Consider the following 21,405-nt stretch of genomic DNA (forward strand, 5'->3'; position numbering starts at 1 on the left):
CCCAGGCAGTAACCAGCAGCATCAGCCAAAAACTGTGTGCTCAGAGATCTTCCCTACCTCTCCTAAGCCGGCCAGAATGCCCAATACATTTTTAAAAAATATGTTTTTATTTATTTCAGAGAGGGAGGGAGAGAGAGATAGAAACATCAATGATGAGAGAGAATCATTGATCGGCTGCCTCCTGCACATCCTCCAGTGGGGATTGAGCCCACAACCCAGGCATGTACCCTTGACTGGAATCGAACCTGGGACCCTTCAGTCCATAGGCCAACACTCTATCCACTGAGCCAAACTGGCTAGGGGCCAATAAATTTTTTTTAATAACTTAGAATTTGTGTAGATAAAGTTCTGATACTGTCCTTATGTAGGCACATCACCCTGGTTGAGTGGTTAAATATAATTTCCATTTTGCTGCTAGAAATAATATATTCAAATTTAAATTGATCACTTCAGGTTGAATTGAATCACAAAGCCTAACACACTGTTTTGCAAAGCTATATTGAACACAACCTTGCTCATTTGTCAACATATTGTTTATGGATGCTTTCATGCTACAGTGGCAGAGTTAAATAGTTGATGTAGACCACATGGCCTGCAAAGCCTAAAATATTACTTACTCTCTGGCCTTTTACAGAAAAGGTTTGCTGAACTCTGTCCAAAATATCTTTTTGATACATACAATTTGTATGTGCTGTGTGAAAGTATATGTACATTTCAGGAATAGGTTTTGTTATTTGTGTGTGATTAGTTGGAGATAAGTTCTTTGATCTTGTTGGGCTTTGGTATGTTGTGGAGCCTTATCATTCAACTAGCATATCTGTGGAACATATACTCAGTAGCTTTATCTTTTTTTTTTTTTTAAATATATTTTATTGATTTTTTACAGAGAGGAAGGGAGAGAGATAGAGAGTTAGAAACATCGATGAGAGAGAAACATCGATCAGCTGCCTCCTGCACATCTCCTACTGGGGATGTGCCCGCAACCCAGGTACATGCCCTTGACCGGAATCGAGCCTGGGACCTTTCAGTCCGCAAGCCGACGCTCTATCCACTGAGCCAAACCGGTTTCGGCCAGTAGCTTTATCTTGAGCACTAGAAATGAAATGTTTATTTGCATGCTGTGTTTGGGAATATTGGTAACTTATGGTTTTTTTTCTCCCCCTTTAATTAGTCAGTGATATTAGGAGCTCATGGAGAAAAGCTATTAAAATAGAAGATAACAGAAGTACAGAATCAATTCAAGTGGATACTGAACATAGAGAAGGTTTTAAGGATATTGATTTTGGCATATTACATGAAACTCTTCCAGAAGATGTTGGTCATTTAAGTCTTAATAGCTCCAATAGTACAGAGGCCAATTTCAAACTGGAACCAAATAGTCCTATGAACAGTAGCGTTTTCTCAGAAGATGTTGTGGGAGAAAGACAGACTACTCCAAAATCAGACTCCCATGTACAGGCTATTTACAGTAGATATGAGGCTCTGAAAAAATCTCTTATCAAGAAAAAGGAAGAAACTTACCTCTTTAATTCTGAAATACCTGAAAGACACAAACAAGAACTGAGCCCTGCTCCTCAAACCATGCAAACAGATGATATGCTTAACCTGCTGGACACTCAAGATTTGCATACTGACTATACAAAACCATCTTTACGAATGTCCCCTGGTGAAAGAAAACGGTCTCTTTCACCACTAATTAAGTTTTCTCCAGTGGAACAAAGATTGGGGACCACGAGGCCATATAGTCTTGGAGAACTTTCACCTTATTTAAAAGGTAAGATTAAATAAACCTGTGCGTGTTAACTTACTAAAGTTTCTCTCAACTTCTTATAAAAATAGTAAACAATGAATGCTATATGATCTTTGTTAATGTGACAAAATATGCTCATTCTTTTGGCTAGGATGAGATAAGTGTACCCATCACTATTATGGGTACTTTCAGAATCTCTAGTGATGTGTATGTAGTTTACAATTAGTCTGGGATGGTTTAAAAACAAACCAAAAACTTGAAACCTATTGCTTTTGTAATACAAACTAATAAAGGTAAATTTCATCAAAATCTTCTTGGTTACTGGAAGATGGTTCTAAAAAAGTTGAGAAACCCTGTTAAATATCATTTTTGTAATATAATATCTGTGATTTGCTTTAAAATAAATTTGGTGTGGGTGGGATGATAAAACAAGGTCAATGTATTAGTTTTCTAGGTCTACCAAAGCAAACTGAGTGGCTTAAATTGAAATTTATTGTCTCTGCAGACAATAAGTTTTGGAGGCTAGAAACCAGCCTCAAAGTGTTGGCAAGAACCATGCTCTCTGAAGCCACTAGACTAGAGGAAGATCCTTCTTGCCTCTTCTGGTAGCCTCAGGTGTTCTTTGGCTTGTGGCAGCAAAACTCTATACTTGCTCTGCCTTCCTCTTCACATGGCGTTCTCCCTCGTGTGTCTCTGCACTTTCTTATAAGGGTCCGTCCTACTCTACAATGACCTCATCTTAACTGATCATATCTGCAGTGACCTTATTGGAAACTTCAACATATCTGTGTGGGGGACACAATTTAACTCATTAATAGTTAGTATTAAATAATTATTGAATTATTGAAGCAAACTACATTAGGTTAACCATAATTCTCTTTTATATATGTTTGAAAATTTTCAACGTAAAGAGTTAAAAAAACTGCTCTTAAAGCATGTTAGAACAGATACGGGTCTGGTGATAATTCATTATATGTCACTCTGATTTGCCCATGATAATTAAAAACTGGTATATTGAAAAGTATTCTAAGAGGGTAAAAAAAAAAGGATTCTAGGAGGGATATATTGATATTCTCTGGAGAATACCTCAGTGAGAATGATGGTAATTTTATCATAGTTAAATATATATATGTGAACTTTATCCTTAAGAAGACTGAAATTTGCTACTACTTGGAGTCTGTGCTATTTGATTTTTTTGGTAATGTTTGCGTATCCTTTTCTCTTTTTTAAAATCAATTTTGCAGAAGCAGAAATCTTGAATAAGAGCCTTGATGCAAAAGAATCGCCGTCTGAGTTGAAGAGATAATTTACTTACGTTGCACACTTCAGTTGAAGCAAGTTGATTTAAAAATAGACTTATAGCCCTAGCTGATGTGGCTCAGTAGGTTGAGCATCCTCCCATGAAATGAGAAGTCACCAGTTCGATTCCTGGTCAGGGCACATGCCCCGGTTGCTGGCTTGTAGGAATTGTGCAGGAGGTAGCTGGTTGATGTTTCTCTCACACATTGGTGTTTCTCTCCCTCTCCTTTTCTCTCGCTAAAATAAATAAAAACAACACAAAAACACCTCAGACTTATAGGGGTGAGTGGAGGTGGAGGAGTTATAGGGGGGATAAATGGTGATGAAAAAAAAACAAAGCCAAAAAAGTTTAAAAGACCCCCAAAACTGACATTTTTCAAGGTCTAAAAAGTCTTAAATAATTCCCTTTAGCCTCTTCTAATGTTTTTAGGTAAGTGGAGTTGAAATGTGAAGTATTTGGAAAGCAAACATCAAGTTATGTGAAGCCATTTTGATTTCTTGAATAATCTTATAAGCATTAAGAAAATGGCAAAGTAGTAGTTAAATTTACTATAATTTCAGTGAACTAACATAAGGATGAGTAGTTTTTGATGTACATTTATTACATGGTTAAGATAATAGCCATTGAATACACTGATCTTTCATTTTAGGGAAATATAGAACTTTTATTATTTCTTAATGAAACATTCTGGTACTAACAAAAAAAATAAAGAGAAAAATAGTCCTTTGAGCTGTGTAGTCTAAAGGACAAAGTTTGGAAAGCTCTAAATAGGTTTCATGATTGATTATTCAAGTAGGTTGATGCTGAAAAATGATATTTTATGGAATAAAGTGCATGTGGTATGTGAAGACTGGAGCAGAATGAATTTAATAAGGGAAAAAGATGGAAGATGACTAGACACTTAAGGAATACTATCAAACTGAATCCATTCATTGGGTTGTATAGCAGATTTATATTTAGTCTAATTTAGACTATGAGAATTTAACTTAACCCTACTTTTATATTTTAACAGAAAAGAATGCAAATTAAAAAATGTCTGTGTGTTTTCTTTTATTGGGGGGGGGGGAGGCGGTGAGGGCACTGTTTTGTGGGAAAGGAGCTAATTTTGATTATATTGCTTTCTTCCTCAGTTCCCCAAAGCCTACAGAACAGTCTCAAAATAACTTGAGAAAACTGAATTTGGGGTTAAATTACTTGTTCAGTGTCACACAGCTAAGTCAGTGGTAAAGCTAGGATTTGACCCTATTTTCTTTCCTTAATAAACCACAAGTAACTAAAAGGCCAGGACAGTAGGATATGGCTCAGAAATGGGAGTCAGATGTAAGGCCTCTTGTACAAAACCCTGCCTCACTCAGTCATGGTGTCTGGCCGAGAAAAGGGCTTGTCTCTAGAATCAAGTGAGTACATCCCATAGCTCTCCATGAATCAGGAGGAATGAGTACACACTGGAAGACATAGCACCAACAGTACCCCTCTATCTTGTCCCAACTCTTAACCATTAAAATCATGTCCACCTGCCAAGAAACTGACAGGGAGAGGAGAAAAGGGGAGGGGAGAGTTCTGGAAGTAGGTGGGCTTAATTATCTTTCACTCATTTTGGGCTTCTCCAAGTTGTTCAATCCCAGTTTGAAGGCCAGTCTGTGAGAAAAGACAGAAAAAAGCACATATTTTGCAGTGGGAAAAAAAAAAGCTCCTAAGGTGCTATATTCCTTTATTAGTTAATAGAACAAATAAGGGACTTTATAGGTATACTGGGAAACTAAGTTCTCTAGTCTAACTTAAGAAAACTCAGTATCTGGCCGAAACCGGTTTGGCTCAGTGGATAGAGCGTCGGCCTGCGGACTGAAAGGTCCCGGGTTCGATTCCGGTCAAGGGCATGTACCTGGGTTGCGGGCACATCCCCAGTAGGAGATGTGCAAGAGGCAGCTAATCGATGTTTCTCTCTCATCGATGTTTCTAACTCTCTCTCTCCCTTCCTCTCTGTAAAAAATCAATAAAATATAAAAAAAAAAAAAAAAAAAAAAGAAAACTCAGTATCTGTAAATCCAAAATTAATGTTAGGAAGGATAGGGCATCAGCTAAGTACCAGAGCCATTACTAGTCACTTAATATATATGATTTCATCTAATTCTTACCCTGTTAAGATAGTGATTATTATACCTGTTTTGTAGATGGGCTGAAGCCAGGGAGCTTACATGACTTGTCTTAACCTCTAGAGTGCCGGTTCCTCTTTCCCCAAAAGTGCCAGGAGTGGGAGTGCTATCGCGCTCCTCCTGCAGTGTCACTGTTAGATGCTAGTTTTTCACTCTTTATGGACAGATGGCACCTAAGTGCAGATTACTTATGATGCCGAATGTTTGTAGTTCTAAAATTGACCACTGGCATTTAGCTACCTAATTTTCATAATTTTTTTCCTAAACTGCTATAAAAGCAGCAAAAATGCCTTGGTAATTTTGGCATAGTTCCTAGGATATTGGTTGGCACTCAAAGGGTTAAATGGACTCAGGGAATCACCTGCAATACATAGATTCTATAGGTCTAAAATGGGGATTAGGAATCTGCATTTTAAATATACTTCCTTGGTAATTATCAGACTAAAAAGCTTAAGAGCTAACCCTAGCCAAGTTAGCTCAGTTGGTTAGAGCATCATCCTGATATGCTAAAGTTGAGGGCTCAATCCCCAGTCTAACCAACAGAGCCGCCCCACCAGGGCAGTCAATTTTATCTAAAGGAAAAACAGGAATTCTTGAGACCTGTATAAAAGGAAACCCTATTTTTTCCTACTCTGAATAAACTAAAATATGTTTAAGGACATTTTCCTCAATGTAAGGAAAGTGTATGCTAAAGTAAAATTCTCTTTTACATAATGTTACATATGCATAGTTCTCCCTAGTGAATGTCAAGTCTACATCCTAAATTTAAAATATTTGTGGGTCCCCTATGAGACTATTTGTAAATATGTTCTATATGCTCTAGTATTGAATAAACATTCAATATTATATCACTTGGCTATGGAACTTGCTAGATATAAAAAAGAACCATGCCCTTCAAACCACAAAATGATCACATAACCAGTAACTTGATCAACAAAAATTTGTGATTCAGATACAAGCATTTTGTTACTGCCATTTTAATTATTAGAGTCACTAATGTGGTACTTTAAAAAGTACATTTTTACCTTCAGAGTTTTTTTCATCTGGAACCTTTATAGTAACTTATTGCCAAAGGCTCCAAGTAGATGAGTTTAATTACTTGCATCTGGTTAGCTTCTTGCTCTTCACAGGTAGGGGACCTTGTCATCCACATACAGCTGTAAAGTTGTATTGCTTATATTTAATCTGTATACAGAGTATACAGAGCTAATGTCTCATTTGTAAAGAGAGGTGAGAGGAGTTGATCAGAGGTTTCTTGGCTCTAAAATATGTAGATTGCTTTAATCTTTAAGGCAACTGGAAAGGGACATTTTAGATGTTTTCTGATTTCACCATACCACATTGCCAGTCCAAATTAGGAATCTTATCTGTCCCTCAAAGTAGTTAATCTAAGAATCTGATTCAGTATTATCCAATTTCCAGACAAATGCAGATGGGAAAGTGATCTTGCCCAAACGTGACCTAACCACTACTGAGAGAAATTATTTAACTTACTGGGCTTCAGTTTCCTCCTTCTATAAAGGGAATTATATAAAGTAATGTACATACACTTCAAAAGCTAGGATTTTTATGATTAACACTTATCAGTGGGATAGTAGTGGGATGTAATAGGAAAGGGGGAGGATCTGTAATCATATTGCCTAGGTTCAGCTCTATTAGGCCCATACCAATTTTCTCATTTATTAAAGTAGAGATAAAAGTAATTTACTTCATAGGTTGTGAGGATTAATAAGAAAATGCACATCAAGTGTTTAAGAATACCTGGCATTTAGTAAGGGTTCAATATGTTGCTAGGCTCCATGTCCAGTAATTTTGGAGTATGCGTGTGGGGTTGGGGCAAAAAGAATGGCTTAGTAGGTGGTATTGCTAGCTGACACAGTACTGAGTATGTGCCAGGCACCATTCTAAATGCTTTCTATGTTTTAATTGAATCCTTTTAACAATCCTATTTTGTAGTGCTATTCTTATCCACATTTTATAAATGAGAAAACAAAACCCAACAGCAAAATTAAATACCTTGCCCGGGTTACAGAGCTAGTTAAGTGAAGGCACTAGAAAGAATACCAACTCAGCTCAGGTGGTCTAGCTCCGGATTCAATGTTCAATCACTGTTACAGTTGCTATCAAACATCCCTCAGGTGATGGGGGGCGGCTAAGATCACAAAAACAAATTTACCAGTAAACCAATACTTGTGGGCAGGCAGAATCTTTAGATTTACATATTAACCCCTTCAAATTATTTCAAATAAGACCATATTTTAAATAGCTAACAGCAAATGTTTATTTATGACTGAAGCCAAGAAGAATTTATAAATGCATTTTAATATCTTGCTGATAAAATAGTAACATTCCACCTTTGCAATCTTGCAAGGAATACAGGAAGATATTGTAAAGGCTTTGATGTGTATATCTATTACAACCAGGTAATCGGAACACACACGCACACCACACACCACACACACCACCTACTTTAGTGTTACACCATACCAACTTTTCAGAAAGGCCATCTTAAAGCTCTACTGGATAGCTGAGGAAAGAGCGCCCGAGATTTAAAGAAGGGGGAGCAGGGAAGAGATGGAAGTAGTAAGCAGCACACAATTGAAAGCCCACTTTGAAGCACACGACATTATGAATACTAAAAGGATGCGGGGAGGGAGGGGGGAGGGAAGGCATTTCAGCATCTTCAGAGAGAGCATTTGGCAACATTCAACGCATGAGGAGGCTGTGCTTGGGACCATCCACCCGCTCCAGCTTCTCAAAGTGTTTCCTGGCATTGCGAATGTTGATCAGCGTGGCTGCGGACGGGATCGACGGATCCGACATCACCACCATCACGTACGTGTTTGAGGTGAAGATGTCGATGAAAGCGGCGAAGTTGGAATTTCTAACTTCCATGCTCTGGAAAGAAGCGGCCAATTTACTGCAGCTCAGCTTGAACTGCTTGATGATGTTGCTGATCTTCTCAAATCGGTGCACGTCGCGCTGCTCTTTGCACTGGTAATGGGAAATGACCAGGAACGTCGCTCTCTCGAACAGCAGCACTTCGTCGGCCTCAATAATTTGGGCAAAATTCCTCAGGTTCATCTCCAGCTGCTGGACGTTGGGAATCAGCTGGTAGACAATGCTGGACCAGGCTTTGTAGAGCGTCTCGTCCCAGATGGAGGTTCGGAAACAAGCGCACTCCAGGGGGCGAGACAAGCGCCTGAGGTCTTCCTCTCGCTCCTTGAAAATCAGGTCACGCTGATCCTCCTGAACCAGATCCATTTTGTGCACCAGGCAGAAGATTTTGGCATCAGGCGAGTTCTGGAGGATGGCCTCCAGACACGACTGGTAGTAATGCATGTCCTTCTCCAGTTCGCGGCTCTCCACGTCGAACACGTAAATCAGCACCTCGACGTTACGGAAGATGTTGTCTCGCTGGCTGGTGAAGTAGTTTTCCATGAAGGTGTCCTGCCCGCCACAGTCCCACAGGTTCAGCACCAGGTTGCCCAGAAACCGGACGTGGGAGTGCTCCACATCGATGGTGGCGCCCAGGCGCCGGGTGTCGCGAGCGATGTAATTTGCAAAGATAATCGACCTCATGCTGGTCTTTCCCGACCCGCTCTTCCCCATCAACAGCACCTTTTTCTTCATGGCTGTATTGGGCATCACCCGCCGGGAGCCGCCGCGGACTGGGCCTCAAGGCGCGGCCTAACTGCAGCGCGGAGGGAAGGAGGGAGCGGCCGGGCGTCGCGGGGGCTCCGCAGGCTGGGCCGCGCGGCGGGGCAGGCGGGGAGGCCGGGAGAGCGAGCTGGGGGCGGCGAGGCCCGGCGGGGTGAGCTCTGCGCGGGAGAGAGGAGCAAACGGCTGCAGCAGCTCGGGCGACCGCTCGCCTTCCGGTGAGGAAAGCCGCTGCGTCTCCGCGGCCGCCCACTTCCGGCGGCGATCTCGCGAGAACTGCCGCGCTGGGCCGTCCCAGCCTCAGGGGCTTTGATCAACTGCTCTTTTAATGAAACCGAGCAGAGGCCCCGGAGCGAGGAAATGGAAGGGGAGCCCGGGATTCTAGTGTTCGGTTCCTCTATTTCAGCTGGGTTCAGGGTCGCAAAGGTGTGCGCGGGCGGTCGTTTGGGAGAGTGCTGCCACCTCGCGGCCAGCCCACCCTGCGCCGTGACGCGGGGCTGGAAGAGGGCGGTGTGTCTGTCGGGTGGTCTGGCCGGGCGGGAGGCCGGTGACGCCGCGCGGGGAGGAGCTCCCGGCCGGGTCAGGCCTCCCCGGAGTCCCGGGTTTACTGAGGACCAGGGCGGGGCCAGCGACTACCGCACCGATGAAGAAAGTGAGCCTGCGAGAAGTGAAGTGACGGCCCAGGGCTCCCACGCCGCACCGGGCGACCTCCCGACTCCCACTGGGTGCCTTTTCCACTCGGGAGTTCCTTCCTCACACCTGCCTATCCGGTCAGCTCAGACTTTAGCGGTTTCCTCAGACTCTGGCTCGAGGAAACATACGGAACCTGAGCATTAGCTCAGCCCTCACAATGACCCTGTGAATAAATAACCCGATTTCCAGTGAGTAAATCAAGCTTAGAGGGGGTTAAGTAACATTGGCAAGTTACACACCTGTTAAGTGATGAAATGCAATTTTACTTAAAAAATACAAATAATATCTTTAAGGTGCACAACATGATTTGATAATATACAGCGAAATGATTACTACAGTCAAGCTAATGAACATAATACCTTTGTGGTGAGAGTATCTGAAATCCACTCGTAGGAAATTTCCAGTATGCGATACAGTATTAGCTACAGTCATCATGCTTTAGGTGAGCTCTCCATCCTACATCGTGCAACCCCCATTTTCCCCACCTCCCTTCCCCCGTTAACCAGCCTGCTCTCTGCTACTATATATATAAGATTCTGCCCTTAAGCGAGGCCATGCAAGCTTTTTTTCCTTGCTGTGTCTGGTTTATTTCACTGAGCATAATGGCCTCCAGTTTCATCCATATTGTTGCAAATGGCAGGATCTCCTTTTTTTATTTAATTTTTTTATTGATTAAGGTATTACATGTGTGTCCTTATCCCCCCATTCCTTCCTCCCCCCCCCCCCATGCCCTCACCCCCTTGGTGTCTGTGTCCATTGGTTGGGCTTATGTGCATGCATACAAGTCCTTTGGTTGATCTCTCCTCCTTACCCCCACCCTCCCCTACCTTCCCTTAAAGGCTGAATAATACTAATATTACATTTATTCATATAAAGCATCATTTCTCTTTTAATGTAAAAAGCTTACTTTCTGTTTAAAAGTTAATACACTTGCAGTCTAAGTCACCTAGAATATTCTTTAACACCATATTCTAAAAATAGATCAGATATTAACATAGATTTTAGCTAAAATGTATCAATAGCAGAATTCCTGCTGTCCCATGGATAGGTTGAACATTTTTTATTTTTAGCATTTGAGCTATTTAAATTCTTCTAGTATTTATGTTGGATTATAGTGATGTTTCCCCCCCAGTTTTATTGAGATACAGTTGACATTTAACATTGCATTTATTTTGGGTGTACAACTTAATGATTTTATATATAGCCCAATAACTACTACAATAAGTTTAGTTAACACCCCTGACCTCAACATATTTAAAATTTTTCTTATGATGAGAATTTTTTAGGTCTACTCTTAGCAAATTTGAAATGTACAATGCAGTATTGTTAAATATGACCACCAAGTAGTACATTACATTCTTAGAACTTATCTTTAAGTGGAAGTTCATACCTTTTCTTTTAATATTATTATTATTTTTTAATTCTCACCCAAGGATATTTTTCCATTGATTTTTAGAGAGAGTGGAAGAGAGAGGGAAAGACAGAAACACTAATATGAGAGAAACACATGGATTGGTTGCCTCCTGCACACGGCCTGGCAGGGCCCAGGCTGTGGAGGAGCCTGCAACCGAGGTACGTGCCCTTGACCGGAATTGAATTCAAGACCCTTTGGTCCGCAGGCTGACACTTTACCCACTGAGTCAAACTGGCCGGGGTGGAAGTTTGTACCTTTTGATCATCTCCACTCATTTTACTCACTCCCCAACCTCTACCTCTGGCAATCACCAATCTTTTTTCTGTGTTAATGAGTTTTTTATTTTATTTTTCAGGTTCCACTTTTAATGAGATCATACAGTATTTGTCTTTCTCTGTCTGACTTATTTCCTTAGCATAATGCCTTCTAGATTCATCCCTGTTGTTGCAAATGGCAGGATTTCTTTCCTTTTTATGACTGAAAAATTATCTGTCACATTTTCTTCTCCATTCATCTATGAACATTTGCATTGTTTCCATATCTTGACTATCTCTCTATAAAAGCCTAATATGCAAAGTGTCTCCTCGGGAGTTCAACCAGCCAGGAGCTCGATCGCTTGCTATGATGTATGCTGACCACCAGGGAAGGGAGGCCCAGGCCAGCAGTCAGCAGCTGCTAGGGACCCTACCCATGCATGAATTTCATGCACTGGGCCTCTAGTTATAAATAATCCTGCATTGATCATGGGGGGTGGGGGGAGGGTGTTACACATATCTTTTTAAGATAGTGATTTTATTTTCTTTGAATATATGCCCAGAAGTGGGATTGCTGAGTCATATGGTAGTTCTATTTAATTTTTTTAAAAAGTTGTTTTTATTGTCAAAAGTATTTCAGATGTCCCGTTTTATTCCCCGTTGACTCTTTTCACCCCACACCAGACCCTTTACCCCCAGACCTTCACTGCACTATATTTTTAATTTTTTAAGGAAACACCATATTGTTTGTCACAGAGGCTGCACCGGCTTTTATTTTTCAGTTTGTTAATGTGGTAAATCACATTTATTTGAATACATTAAAACACCATTGCACTCTAGGGATAAATTGCTGTTGGTCGTGGTGTATAATCTTTTTGATGTGTTGTTAAATTTGGTTTGCTACTATTTTATTATGGACTTTTGTATCTGTTAATTTCCTTTTTTCTTTTCTTTTTGTGGTACCTATCTGGCTTTGCTATCAAGGTGATGCTGGCCTCATAAAATCAGTTTGAAACAATCCTTCAAACAATCTTTATGCCTCTGATGTTGCCAATTCATAAATATTCAGGAGGTTCTGTGGCAAAAATAATGCTTCTTTCTGGCTTTCCTACTGCTGGCTCAGGATTCAGCTTTCTTATGTCAGCTAAGTGAATAGCATTCTTCCTTGTGCTTTTCTGCTTCCCCAAATTTGATGTTATAATCTCATATCCTGACTTTGTCCTTACACTCTCATCCCATTACTCTCATTTTAATGGAATTTTGGAGAAAGATAAATTCATGTGTTCAATCTACCACCTTTTTTTGGAAATGAGAGAAATCTTGACTTAAATTATTCAAAACTAAATGATATTTTTTTTAAATTTCTTTTTCACTTATTAAATGAGTATTACCTTAAGTACTCTACTGGAAACAGAAATACAGTTTCTGAACTCAAACACTTGAAGATCACATTTGAGGACAGGCACAAACTATAATATAGCTCATAATTGGTAACAACAGCAGTTAAAAATAACATGACAAGAGGTGGGAGACATTTTCTCTGGTGTAGGACTGATGACAAGATCAGCATATATACTTTTTTTTGCATATGCATTTTGGGGAATGAAGGACAAGATAGTAAAGTCTGTGGACATTTATTTTTGCTGTCTTTCAAAGATGTCGTCTATAAGAACCCATCAACTAAATTAATAGTATTAGATTGAACACATCCAAATAATATTAGGTTGAACCAAATGAAATCATTATTTCTGTAGATCAAAAAAGTGAATGTTGACAGGTCAATCAATCAATGAAAAATAGTTTTCTATTGCTGTGTAACAAATTACCACAGATTGGGCAGCTTAAAATAAAACACTAATTCACAGTTGGGTAGATCAGAAATCTGGGTTGGCTCCACTGGATTCTCTGATTAGGATCTCACAAGCCAAAAAACAGGGTGGGGCAGGATCTTATCTGGAGGCTCTGTAGAAGAATCCGCTTCATAAGTTCACTAAGATTGTTGGTAGAATTCAGTTCCTTACAGTTGTTGTCAGGGGTTGGTCTCAGAGCCACATACAGTGACTCTTCAGTCCTTGCATGTGGACCCCTCCATCTTCAATGCAGCAATGGTGTATTGAATCTTTCCTCGTGCCTTAAATCTCTCTGACTTCTGCCACAAGCCTGAGAAAGCTCTTTCTTTTAAAGGATTCATCTGATTTATTAGGCCCATCCAGATAATTTCTTTATTAACTCAAGTCAATTGATTATTATTCTTAATTACATCTGCAAAATTCCTTTCCAAATATAACTAATCAAGGCTTGAGCTGTTCATATGAGAATGGGAAATCATGGGGTGGGGGGGACATTTTAGAATTTTGTCTACAACATATATTAAATGTCTTGGTTGTAAAATCCTTAATTACCATAATTATATTATTCCTGACCTAGAACCCTTTTCCAGCTATGAGATGTCCATGAGAGGATGTGGTGTATTTTCAAAACTGACAAACCTTGAAGGATTTTTCTAATGTATTCAGTGTAGTCAGTGTTCTCCTAATACAGGGGTCCTCAAACTACAGCCCACGGGCCACATGCGGCCCGCTGGGTGTTTTTGCTGCTGCTGCCTGTTGCTTAGCAGCCGACTCATCCTGGGCCCACAGTGCGCCGCACTCTCTGACTCCCCTCCTTCTCTCTGTCTCTCAACTCCTCCTCTCAGTCTCGGAGTCACGAGCTTGCCTGTGCAGAGCCTGCTGCCGCCTGGGTGGCGGTTTGATTATCCCTCTCCCGACAGTGAGTGCTGGATGTTTCTCTCTCACATCAATGTTTCTCTCTCTTCTTCTCTCAGGAACTGAACTTACAAGGCCCTGCTTCCTTTGAACTCCAGCAGCAGGGTGAGGCTTTGGGGGACACAGACACATAAGAGGAGGAACTGGATTGTCTGGCCTGGGGCAGGAACTCGGGGGCAGCTTTCTCCCAGAGGAAGGTGCAGGGATTATTGTTCCTATGCTGGGCCCTCCCTGGTCGCAGGGCTGACTGGCAACCAATTCTGTTTGCTCCACCCTGGTGATAAAAAACTAAATGATATTTTGATAATGATACCGAGGGGTACTATTTGCAAGGAATTTTAACTTAAAAATGTTTTATTGAGGCATAATTTGCACACTATAAAATCCATCTATGTATATAAGTGTATATTCCATTACTACAGCTCAGTTTTAGACTATTTCTGCCACCCTCAAAAGTTCCTGCCCTAGCTGGTTTGGCTCAGTGGAGAGAGTGTTGGCCTGCGAACTGAAGGGTCCCAGCTTCAATGCTGGTCAGGGGCACATACCTGGGTTGCCTGCTGGATTCCCAGTAGGGGAGTGTAGGCAGCCGATCACTGATTCTCTCTCATCATTGATGTTTCTCTCTATCCCTCTTCCTTCCCGTCTGAAATCAATAAAAATATATGAAAAAATAAAAAAAGTTCCCTTGTCTTTGCCACCAGTCTCTGCTCCCACCCCGAGACCTAGGCAGTCACTTCTACTTTCTGTCTCTATCAATTTGCCTTATTTAGAAATTTCATATAAATGGAATCATACAATATATAGTTAAAAAAATTTTGCTTCTTTCTCTTAGCATAAAGTTTTTGAGGTTCATCCATATTGTAGCATGTATTAAAATTCCAATTTTTTTTGCTGAATAGTATTCCATACACTACTGTATTTTGTTTGTTCATTCACCAGCTAATGGAAATTGGGATTATTTCCAGTTTTTATGTTATTAGGAATAATGCTTCTATGAATGTTCATGTTAAAGTTTTTGTGTGGACATATGTTTCATATCTTTTGGGTAAATACCTATGAGTGGAATTGCTGGGTCATCTGGTAAGTATATGTTTAACTTTTTAAGAAATTGTCAAACTATTTTCTAAAGCAGCTGTACCATTTTACACTCTTATCAGGAATGTATGAGAGTTCACTTTATTCACATCCTTGGCAACAATGTTGACTGATAGCATTCTAATGAATATGAAGGGGAGTCTCATTATGGTTGTGATTTACAGATCCTTAATGATTATTAATGTCATGCATTTTGTTGGGGGTCCTGTAGACCACCCCCAGGCTCAATGATTTGTTAGGAGGATTCAGAGGACTCAGTATGTTGTCATACTAATGGCTTTGATTTATTACAGTGAAAGGATCATAGCAAAGGGAAAAGGCGAATGGGGTGAAGTCTGGAGGAAATCAGGCACAGGTTTCCAAAAGTTCTTTCCCAGTGAAATCACACAGGAAGTGCTTAATTCTTCCAAGCAATGAGTTGTGACAACACATGTGAAATGTCTACAAGGAAATCTCATTAGGGACTCATGGCCCAGGGTTTTTATTGGGGGCTGGCCTAACCAGCACCATTTACCTAGCATGCACCAGAATTCCAGGTTCCCAGAAGGAAAGTAGGTGGTCAGTATAAACCACATTGCTTGTGAACAGTTTAGGCACAGTGAGCCATTATTATCAGGGAATGGCGAGAACTCTCCCCAAATCCAAGTTCTTAGCCAAGGGCAATTCTTGCAAGGACTTTCCAAGGATAGCAGTTTCAGGCTTGCTTTGTTAACTCTTTTCTGCACAAGCATCTTTTCATGTGCTTATTGGCATTCATGTATTTTCTTTGGTGAAATCTCTCAAAACCTCTTGCTCTTTTTTAATTGAGTTGTGTTATTACGAGCTGTAAGAGTTCTTTGTATATTCTGTATACAAGTTCTTTATCAGGTAAGTGATTTGCAAGTATTTCTCCCAGTCTGTACTTATCTTTTCATTCTCTTAACAGGGTCTTTTGAAGAGTAAATTATTATTAGTTTTATGGATTATGTCTAACTGAAGGTCACAAAGATTTAGTTATTTGCTTTCATCTAAATATTTTATAATTTTAGGTTTTACATTTAAGTATGTGAAACATTTAACAAATGTTTTTGTTTCTTTCAGGGAGAGAGAGATAGAAACATCAATGATGAGAATCATTGATCATCTGCCTCCTGCACATCCCCTTCTGGGGATTGAACCCTCAACCTGGGCACATGCCCTGACTAGGAATGGAACTGTGATCTCCTGGCTCATAGGTTGATGCTCAACCACTGAGCCACACCAACTGGGCAGTGTGTGATGAATTATTTAGTTAATTTTTGTCTGAAGTGATGTCATGGTATAAGTTTTCTCTTTTCCTTGTATTGGATGTCCAATCATCTCAGCATCATCGAAAGAACATCCTTTCCTCATTGAATGGCTTTGCTACCTTTTTTTGAAATCAATAGACCATAACTGTAAGAATTTAATTATGAACTCTCCATTCTTTTCCTTGATTTATATGTATTTCTTTAGTCAATATCATACCATCTTGATTAACTTAGTTATAATTTTGATAATGTGTAGAAATTGAGTGGTTTAAGTCCCCTTTATTGTTCTTTTTCAGAATTATCTGGCTATTCTAGGTCTTTTGACTTTCTATATAAAATTTTAGAATAAGCATGCCAATTTCTATTTAAAACATTTGCTGGGATTTTGATAGGTATCGCATTGAATCTATTAATTTGGGGAGAATTGCCTTTTTAACAATATTGCATATTTTGATCTATGCACATGATATCTCTCTCAATTCACTTAGATCTGAATTTATCTCAACAATGGTTTGTAGCTTTCACAATAACAGTTTTGTACTTATAGGGTTAAATTTCACATGTTTTAATCATTTTGATGCTATTATGAATCAAATTGTTTTATTAATTTAACTTTTGGATTGTTTATTGCTAGTATATAGAAATTCAATTGATCTTTTGTAATTGATCTTATCTCCTGCAGCCTTGCTTAACTTGTTTCTTAACAGTTTTTTTTTTAAAAAAAGAATTTTTAGGATTTTCTACATATAAGATCATGTCATCTGCAAATACAGTTTAGTATTTTCTACATAGAGGGTTATGTTATCTGTAAATGCTGTTTTATTTTTTCCTTTTCAATCTGGATGACTTTAAGTTTGGTTTTTTTTTTATTCCACTGGTGATAATCTCCAGTAGGGTGCTGAATAGAAGTGGTGAGAACAGACATCTGGTCTAGTTCATTACATCAGGGGAGAAGCCTTCAGTCTTATTACTAGGCATGATGGCAATTGTAGTTTTTTTGTAAATGCCTTTTTCAGGTTGAGGAAATTCCCTTCTTTTATTAATTTCTTGAGGATTTTTATCAAGAATGAGCACTGGATTGTGTCAAATGCCTTTTCTATATCTATTGAGAAGATGAAATATCTGTTGTCCTTTATTCTATTGGTGTGGTGTATTACATTAATTGATTTTCCAGTGTCAAAACAACCTTGTATTCCTGGGATAAACTTCTCTTGGTCATGGCATATAATCCTTCTAATATGTTGCTGGTTTCAGTTTGCTAGTATTTAAAAAGGATTTTTATATTTATATTCACGAGAGATATTGATCTGTAGTTTTTGTGTGACAATTTTGTCTGGTTTTGGAATTCATTCTGGCCTCATGGGATGAATTGAGAAGTTTCCCTTCTCTATTTTCTAAAAGAGTATGCATAGGATTGGTGTTATTTATTCCTCAAATATTTGATAGGATTCACTTATTCCTTATTTTTCCCTCTTGATACTTACAATAGTTTATACTGATACACTTTGGCAATATTTTGGTCATCTGCTTCTCTCTCTAAGTTGCATGAGGGTACTGTCCTTGTCTCCAGCCTTCAGTACCCTGGCTCATCTGAGGGTGTTTGTGGAATAAATGAATGGTCGAATGGGAGAGGTCCAGTTTGTGTATTATGAGGGGCTAGTCTTCGGTTGGTGCCAATGAAGGGTGGCAATCTAAAACAGTTAAGGATGCTAAAAAGACGGTGTTTTGCTAAAGTGCTTTATGCTGAGAGGAGTAACTATAGATTTTCAACCATTTTCTACAAAGAGTAGATTTTCAGATAGTATATAGCAATGAGTTTGGGGTTGGGTAGGTTATAAGGCAGCCGTGGGCAAACTACGGCCCACGGGCCGGATCCGGCCTGTTTGAAATGAATAAAACTAAAAAAAAAAAAAAAAAGACCGTACCCTTTTATGTAATGATGTTTACTTTGAATTTATATTAGTTCACACAAACACTCCATCCATGCTTTTGTTCCGGCCCTCCGGTCCAGTTTAAGAACCCAGTGTGGCCCTCGAGTCAAAAAGTCTGCCCACCCCTGTTATAAGGCCACAGGATAAAATTTGTGTAGTTTCACAGAGTATAAATTTTATGAAAAGATTTTGGGGAAAATATTAAATAATATAGAGAAGTAAATGTAAAATTTTAAGATCAAATACCATTTGTAGTGGTCTCTAAGATCTCCAGCTTACCTTATTCATTCTTTCTCTTTTTCTTGGGTGGGTCAGTTTAAAAAGAAAGACCTGGAAAAGTCTGAATCCCAGTTCTCATACTTAATAGCTGTATCATCTTTTTTCTGTTTTGCTTTTTTTGTTAATTCTCATCCACAAATTTTTTTTCCCATTGATTTTTTTAGAGACAGTGGAAAGGAGTGTGTGTGTGTGTGTGTGGGGAGGGCAGAAAGAGAGAGAAAGAAACATCGATGTGAGAGAGACACATCAATTGGTTGCCTCCTGCATAAGCCCCAACTGGGGTTGGGGATCGAACCTGAAACTCAGGTATGTCCCCTTGACTGGGAATTGAACCCAAGACCCTTCGGTGCATGGGCCAACACTCTAACCATTGAGAACACTAACCAGGGCTAGCTGTGTCATCTTGAGTGAGTTTACCTCCTAGGTTCAGTGTTCTTACTTGTAATATGGGTCTGATAGATTTATGTTAATTTTAAGAGAAAGTAGCTTATGGGAAAGTAGCGGAGTATATAATGCATAGCAAGAGACAGTAAATTTTTTATAGGGAAGGATATTTTGGAACAGAGAGAGGTGTTTAAATGAGTTAGAGTTGGCTGGAACTAAAAAAAACATGGGCAGTAAGTGTAACAAGGGTGGCAGGGGAAGTTGTCCTGCCTAGCACCAGCTCTCCAGGAATGCCCATGGTGAATTAGTGTTGAGGCTTATTTGTCCGCACCACCTTTGTCTTTCAAAATCTCCACCCTCTGTTGGGGGCAGGGATGGGAGAAGTTGGGAGTGCCATGGGTTGTTGACAAGGCTGCTATCCACAAGAGCAGTTTGCTTGGGGGTGGTTCTCATCACAGTCCAGGGGCATGAAGAGGACATCCTTCTGGAAGATTCATGGACAATGTTTAGTCAGCTGCCAAGAGAAGGCTGGTGTTCAGTACTGTAGTTCCTCTGTAAGGGCCATGTGATTGATGTTCCCTGTCAGTGGGTAGGGATTGCATTCATGCTTTGCCTTGCCTTCCACTACCTCCCACCTCACCATCTTGTCCACCAGGTTTCCATCCTCCCCTTTAGGACCCTGACCTCCTACCAGGAAGGCAAGGAGCAGCTTCACTCTCCACTGTTCTTCTTTTCTTTTTTTTAAAATCCTCATCCGAGGATATTTTTCCATTGATTTTTAGAGAGAGTGGAAGAGGGAAGACAGAGAAAAATAAAGATGTGAGAGAAACACATTGATTGGTTGCCTCCTGTGCACGCCCCAACCAGGGTCGGCAGGGGAGGATCCTGCAACCGAGGTACGTGCCCTTGACCGGAATCGAACCTGGAACCTTTCAGTCCGCAGGCTGACGCTCTTATCCACTGAGCCAAACCGGCCAGGGCCCCTCCACTGTTCTTAAGAACAATCATTAAGCTTGCTCCCCCTCTAATCCACCTTTTTTACTTTCTACAGTTGGGGTTGGCAAACACTCTCTGTAAAAAGTCATATAGTAAACATTTTAACTTTTGAGGGCCAGGAAGCAAATTCAGGAATATTTTCACAAATTCTTGACAAAATTCTATTTATGGGTACTGAAATTTGAATTTTATTATTTCATTTGTCATGTCATATTCCTTTAATGCTTTTCAACCACTAAAAAACATAAAAACCATTATTAGCTTGCTGGCCAAACAAAAAACAGGTGGCCGGCTGAATTTGGCCGGCAGGCAGTAGTTTGCTGACCTCTGTTCTGCAGCCCACCATGGCAGAAACCCCCCCAAATAACCTCTGAATATTAAGCATCCTCAAGTCTAATAATCCTCTGACTGACTGACACACTTCTTCACTAAACGAAGGGGGAGAGTTAGGAAGTGTGGGAAAGAAAAATAAGCATGCGGATGATCAATACTTTAAGCTCCCATTTCCTATAACCAGGAAGTCATAATGTTTAATTCCACACAACCTACCAGAGCGGTGTAAACTAGGGTCCCAGGCTAGAGATCTGGGCAGGATCTGTGGTGGTTCTCAGGACCAGGTAAGCTGAAATACTATGCCAGGGGAAGGCTCCTTAGAGAAGGCCAAAGAATCTTGAAAGCGGTGCTTCTAAAAGTGTGGTTTTCCACCGGCAGCATCAATAGCCCTTGTTAGCTTGTTAGACACAAAATTCTCCTCCCACCCCAGACCTACTGAATCCGAGGCTCTGGGGTGAGCCCTGGTAATCGTATTTGCACCAAGCCAGCTGATTCTAATGCACAAAACTTAACCCGGGTCCCGCTGCCCCAGCATTGTTAGCACCTGGGAAGTGATTGAACACCCTACCAACGAGCAGTGAGCAGCGGCCAGGTGCCCTGAGACGCTTTGTTCTCAGGCGTGCGGGGTCTATGGGTGGAGCCAAAGGGATTGATTTCCGCAAGAAAGACCTGGAAACGGTATTTAAGGCCAGCCTTCCGGAAGTCAAAGGATCCCTTTCTATCAGAAAGGGCGCTATGGTCCTTAGAGCCAGAAAATGCCACCCAATGTGGTGACAGCCCTTTTGCACAAGTGACCACGGCATTTGCTGACCTGCTCACCCACGAGCTTTCCAAAGTCGGCTCGCCTTTCACTTCAAGTTTCTCCAAGTTCCGATGAGCCCTTGTCCTGGGCCTGCCAGGTGAGGCGCCAGGAGCTTTCTGACCTCACAGACGGCCCCTGTGACATCATGGCCGCCAGAGGTGAGCCTCCTGGCCCCGGAGACGTCACAGAGGCCCCGCGGGTCCGTGCTGCGGCTTCCAGGGCCGGGCCAGCTGCTCCGGGCGCAGTTGGGCCTGCAGAGGCCGGCGGCTAGGTGCATGACCGGGAGCTCGCGGGGCTGGCGCTGCCCAGGCTCCGTGCTTCTCTCGCG

At 40.8% G+C, this 21,405-nt stretch overlaps 2 protein-coding genes across 2 annotated transcripts in view; one reads left to right on the forward strand and one right to left on the reverse strand.

The window, feature by feature from the left end:
* Positions 1-3,923, forward strand: part of HAUS6 (HAUS augmin like complex subunit 6) — a 41,714-nt gene extending 37,791 nt beyond the window's left edge. Inside the window, exons 16-17 of the mRNA XM_059656578.1 lie at positions 1,172-1,774; positions 2,995-3,923. Of these exons, the coding sequence (XP_059512561.1) occupies positions 1,172-1,774; positions 2,995-3,056 (665 nt within the window). The 3' untranslated portion in view covers positions 3,057-3,923. The remainder of the gene's footprint in view (positions 1-1,171; positions 1,775-2,994) is intronic.
* A 3,583-nt stretch (positions 3,924-7,506) lies between these two features.
* Positions 7,507-9,125, reverse strand: RRAGA (Ras related GTP binding A). Its single transcript, XM_059656580.1, has one exon. It carries the CDS (start codon positions 8,849-8,851, stop codon positions 7,910-7,912), a length of 942 nt encoding a protein of 313 aa, XP_059512563.1. The 5' UTR covers positions 8,852-9,125; the 3' UTR covers positions 7,507-7,909.
* Positions 9,126-21,405: the final 12,280 nt, after the last annotated feature.

This window comes from Myotis daubentonii, chromosome 11 (genome assembly GCF_963259705.1).
Source record: "Myotis daubentonii chromosome 11, mMyoDau2.1, whole genome shotgun sequence".
Lineage (NCBI taxonomy): Eukaryota > Metazoa > Chordata > Mammalia > Chiroptera > Vespertilionidae > Myotis > Myotis daubentonii.